Genomic DNA, 4,738 nt, shown 5'->3' on the forward strand with positions numbered 1-4,738 from the left:
TGATCACAGCTTTAAAGCTATTAGATGAACCAACTTCAGAACTCTCTATGATTGTTCTTCATTTTGGCAGTATGTTTCTTTGATGTAGAAACACAATCCAAAGCGTTGAACTCTCATTAGAAATGCTCTCAATGCAACTCACATTCTGGTTCTCTCTCCTTACCTTCAAACTGAAGTAATTTTTCTATCTATATGAGCTCTGTCTCAACACCTTGGGCTTACTTCACAAAGTCAGCTGCTTGTCACAAAATCGGAGTAGTAGCTACGCAGAAGAGAGATGGGACTATAGCAGAGATTTTGGATTTCATGCATTCATACCTTCCATCTTCTCTTTTATTTTTTTATCTTTTTTTCAATATCTTCAAAGATCTGAACCATTTATTCTTGTTTTGGCTCCAAGTTCTTTTCTTGACCGTTGATCCACAGTAAAACTTCATAACCTCTATTTTCTTTATTTTTCCAGAAATGGGTATGAGGGAGAAGGAAGCTTCAGCAAGCTAATTTGGGGTACCACAAATAGAAAGATTTTCTAATAATACCTTAGATCTGATTTTTTCTTGATTCTTCTTTGTAGCTAACACCTTTTTCTTCTAGGATATGAACACTAGCATAGCCATCTTGTTATGCGTGGGTGAAAGAAGAGAAAAAAGAGAACAGAGAGTTGGTTTAGTGGAAAGGAGATTTGTTTAGATGAAAATGGGGTTTGAATTACTTGGTTAGCTGCCAATTCAAATTGATTGAATGGACTTGGATCTCTTCTTGGGCCAATTGCTTTCTTTGATCCCTGAAGCATTATTTTCATCTCAGATGAAAATTTAGTGATGAACAATTATTTTCATGAACTTCTGTAAATGGGCTAGACTCATTTTGGGCTTATTTTCATTATTCTTGGGCCAGTGTGATTTAACTAATTTCCTGCACACTAAACACATTAGTCACAAATATAATTGGACTTTCAACCCAAACACCAAATATTTGTCATCATCAATATTATTAATTTTCAAACTCAACAATCTTCCCTTTAATAACAAACATTATATATGAGGTAATAATCTAAGGAATTGAAATAGAAAATATTCAGAGACTTTCCTTTGATGATACCAATTTAACTTGATGTGCTCTCCATCTTTTTCATAAGGGTTACTCCGGCTTAATGTATGCTTATCGTGTAACCTGAGGATACAATTAATAATGGCAACAAAATAATCCAATGTATATACATGCTTATCTAGGATTCAGCAGCACAAGTATAAGCACAACAACAAAAAATCATAAGTATACATGAACTTCAAATGGCTTAAAGTCAAACAAGTTCAGTTCACAAACTCAAGTCAATTCACAACAAGTTTAGTTCACAAACACAAGTCAATTCACAAATACAAGACTAATCATAAATAATATTCAATAATCTTAGTAAGTCTTATGTCTTATCAAGCCTCATATATGCATTTTTCTCCCCCATTTTGTCATCAAGGTGAAAAAAATAAAACAAAAACAGAACCTACAAAATAGTGTTTTAGAAATATGTAAAAACTAAATGTTGCGTCTTGAAATATATAAAAAATTTTCGAAGAGAAATGAAATTCATATTTCAACCAGCAACACCATAGTTATGAAAAAGTAGTACTACCAGTAAAAAAAATTATCAAATAAAGAAAAATTCACGATGTGCAAAGACCAATTCTTGGTAAAAACTCATATGGACCAAAACGAGTTTCAGAAAACAAAAGTAACCATATGTATAATAAGATTCAAGCATGGTCCATGTCCTTTTCTACACTTCAAAAATTCATATCACTCATATCTTATCCAACAAATATCTCTTTGACATGCAAACAAAACTCTCAAACAAGACATTAGCACAATTAAAACAAAGAATCATAATTCATGATGCCTAAACTTGTCCTTAATTTACAAAACCTGTCTTCAGCCAGAGGTTTAGTAAATATATCAGCCAATTGTTCCTTTGATTTAACAAATTGAATGCTTATATTTTCTTTTTGAACATGTTCCCTAATTGAGTAAAATCTCACTTCAATGTGTTTTGTTCTAGAGTGCAAAATAGAATTTTTAGAAATATTAATGGTACTCATGTTATCACAAACAAGAAAATATTGTCAGCATTCAATTTATAATTAGCTAATTGTATTTTCAACTACAACAATTGGGAACAACAAAAAGATGCAGCAATGTATTCAGCTTCTGCAGTGGAGAGAGCCACTGTAGACTGCTTCTTACTTGACCATACATTTAATGAATAGCCCAGAAAATAACATATACCATAAGTACTTCTTCTATCAATTATGTCTCCAGCAAAGTCTGCATCACAATAACCAACTGTAGAAAATTTATCAGACCTAGGATACCATAAACTATAGTTAGATGTGCCATGTACATATCTAATGATTCTTTTTACTGCAGAAAGATGTGATTCTTTAGGTTGTGATTGGAATCTAGAATAAACCCCAATATTTTGCACTATATCAGATCTAGAGGATGTAAGATACATGAGAGAACCTATCATACTTCTATACATAGTTTTATCAACATCTTTCTCAGTTTCATCCTTATTTAACCGAGAGTTTGGATGCATGGGAGTGCCTATAGGTTTGGCATTCTCCATTCCAGACTTTAACTAGTTCCTTGACATACTTCTCTTGATAAATGAAAATACCATTCGAAGTTTGTTTAATTTGAAGCTCAAGAAAAAAGTTAAGTTCCCCTATCATACTCATGTCAAATTCAGTAGTCACGAGTTTTTCAAAATCAGTGGAAAGGGACTCATCGGCTGAACCAAATATTATATCATCAACATAAATTTGAACTAGAATAAAAGAATCATTAGAATTTTTAATGAATAGAGTAGTGTCTGTGGTGCCTCTTTGAAAATTATTTTTCAAAAGAAAAGAACTAAGTCTTTCATACCAAACTCTAGGAGCTTGCCTTAAACCATAAAGTGCTTTGGAAAGCTTAAAAACATGATTTGAAAATTCTTTATTTTCAAAACCAGGAGGTTGTGCCATATACACTTCTCTGTTAATCACACCATTTAAGAATACGCATTTCACATCCATTTGAAAACGTTTAAAACCACAATAGGCAGCATAAGCAAGGAAAAGTCTTATAGCTTCCATTCGGGCCACAGGATCAAATGATTCATCAAAATCTATCCTTTCCTCTTGATCATATCCTTGTGCCACCAATCTAGCTTTTTTCCTTGCTATGCTTCCATCCTCATTCAGTTTGTTCATGAAAATTCATTTAGTATCGTCACTTTTTTTTTCAATTGGAGCCGGTACAAGAGTCCACACTTGATTTTTCTCAAATTGTTGCAGCTCTTCCTCCATGGCTTTGACCCAAGAAGGGTCACTTAGAGCCTCTTTGACAGTTTGAGGTTCAATTTAAGAGAGAAGTGCTAAATTATTTTCTTCTGATACTCTTCTTGTTGAGGATCTTATAGTGACACTTTGAGAAGGATCCCCAATGTTGAGTTCTTGAGGGTAGTTCTTTAGAAATCTCCATTCACGAGGTCTTGTGGACTTAGAAGCAGATTTGATCACTGAGGGATTCAATGAACAGGTGGTTTCAGGATTCTCAACAGATTCATGAGACAAAATAGAATTGTCTTCTGTAGGATTTTTTGCAGCTGCAGTTTCTGATTCATTTTGTTCAAATTTTTCACTCTCATGATTTTGGACTTTTTCATCATCCTTTTGGACTTTTTCATCATACTTTTGAACATGATTTCTTGCATCACAATCTTCTAAAATACTTTGAACCGAGTTAGTATCATAAAATGTAACATGTATGGACTCCTCAATAATTCTAGCATCTTGATGATAAACTCTATATGCCTTACTAGTTGTGGAGTAACCAACAAAAATACATTCATAGGCTTTTGGATCAAATTTTCCTAAATCATTTTTGGTATTTAAAACAAAGCACTTGCATCTAAAGATATGAAAATATTTTAGATTTGGTAGATTTCCTTTTCATAGTTCATAAGGAGTTTTCTTTAAAAACTTCCTAATGATGGTCCTATTCAAAATGTAGCATGCCGTAGTCACAGTTTCAGCCCAAAGAAACTTAGGAACTTCACTTTCACATAACATGACCCTTGCCATTTCTTGAAGACTTCGATTCCTTCTCTCAACAACACCATTTTGTTGTGGTGTTCTTGGATAAAAAAAATTATGTAAAATTCCAAGTTCATCACAAAGCCACCATCATAGTTGTTGAGACTGAGAAAGAAGCTAGACTTTTCCGTCATGTGCCTAGAACATCCGCTGCCCAAGTATCATAGGTCTTTCTTCCTCTTGGACGCTAGGCAAATCTGGAATCATTTTAAGTGGCCTTAGATATCCAAAAAAGTTTGGATCCTTTGAAGTTAATCCATCTTGGTTGCCCAAGTTCATTAAAATCACAAACAACCTTGTATGTTTTATTTCCCATAATTATTTTGGCAATAAAACATTGAGAGGAAGAATGACCATTTTTATTGCAATTAGGACAATGATTTTTGATTCCATGATGCTGAAAGTGAGTGATATTATGATGCTGAAATTGATTTAAGGTATGGTGCTGAAAATGATTAAAGGTTTGAAATTTTCTGGTTTTTGAGTGAGGCGCATTTCTTTTGAAAAATTGATTTTTAGTACCTGCACCTGTTTTTGCAAAATATCCCAAACTAGAATTATTTGAAACAGATTTGGTTCTTGAATATGAGACAGTTTTGTTA

At 33.2% G+C, this 4,738-nt stretch overlaps 1 protein-coding gene across 1 annotated transcript; it reads right to left on the minus strand.

Moving 5' to 3' along the window:
* Positions 1 to 2,155: 2,155 nt before the first annotated feature.
* On the minus strand, positions 2,156 to 2,623 carry LOC130933694 (secreted RxLR effector protein 161-like). Its single transcript, XM_057863316.1, has one exon. It carries the CDS (start codon positions 2,621 to 2,623, stop codon positions 2,156 to 2,158), a length of 468 nt encoding a protein of 155 aa, XP_057719299.1.
* Positions 2,624 to 4,738: the final 2,115 nt, after the last annotated feature.

Source organism: Arachis stenosperma, chromosome 1 (assembly GCF_014773155.1).
Source record: "Arachis stenosperma cultivar V10309 chromosome 1, arast.V10309.gnm1.PFL2, whole genome shotgun sequence".
NCBI classification, from domain to species: Eukaryota; Viridiplantae; Streptophyta; class Magnoliopsida; order Fabales; family Fabaceae; genus Arachis; species Arachis stenosperma.

Excerpts from the sequence above, each read along its gene's own strand:
- LOC130933694 (XM_057863316.1), bottom strand. The coding sequence starts at position 2,623 with ATGGAGAATGCCAAACCTATAGGCACTCCCATGCATCCAAACTCTCGG.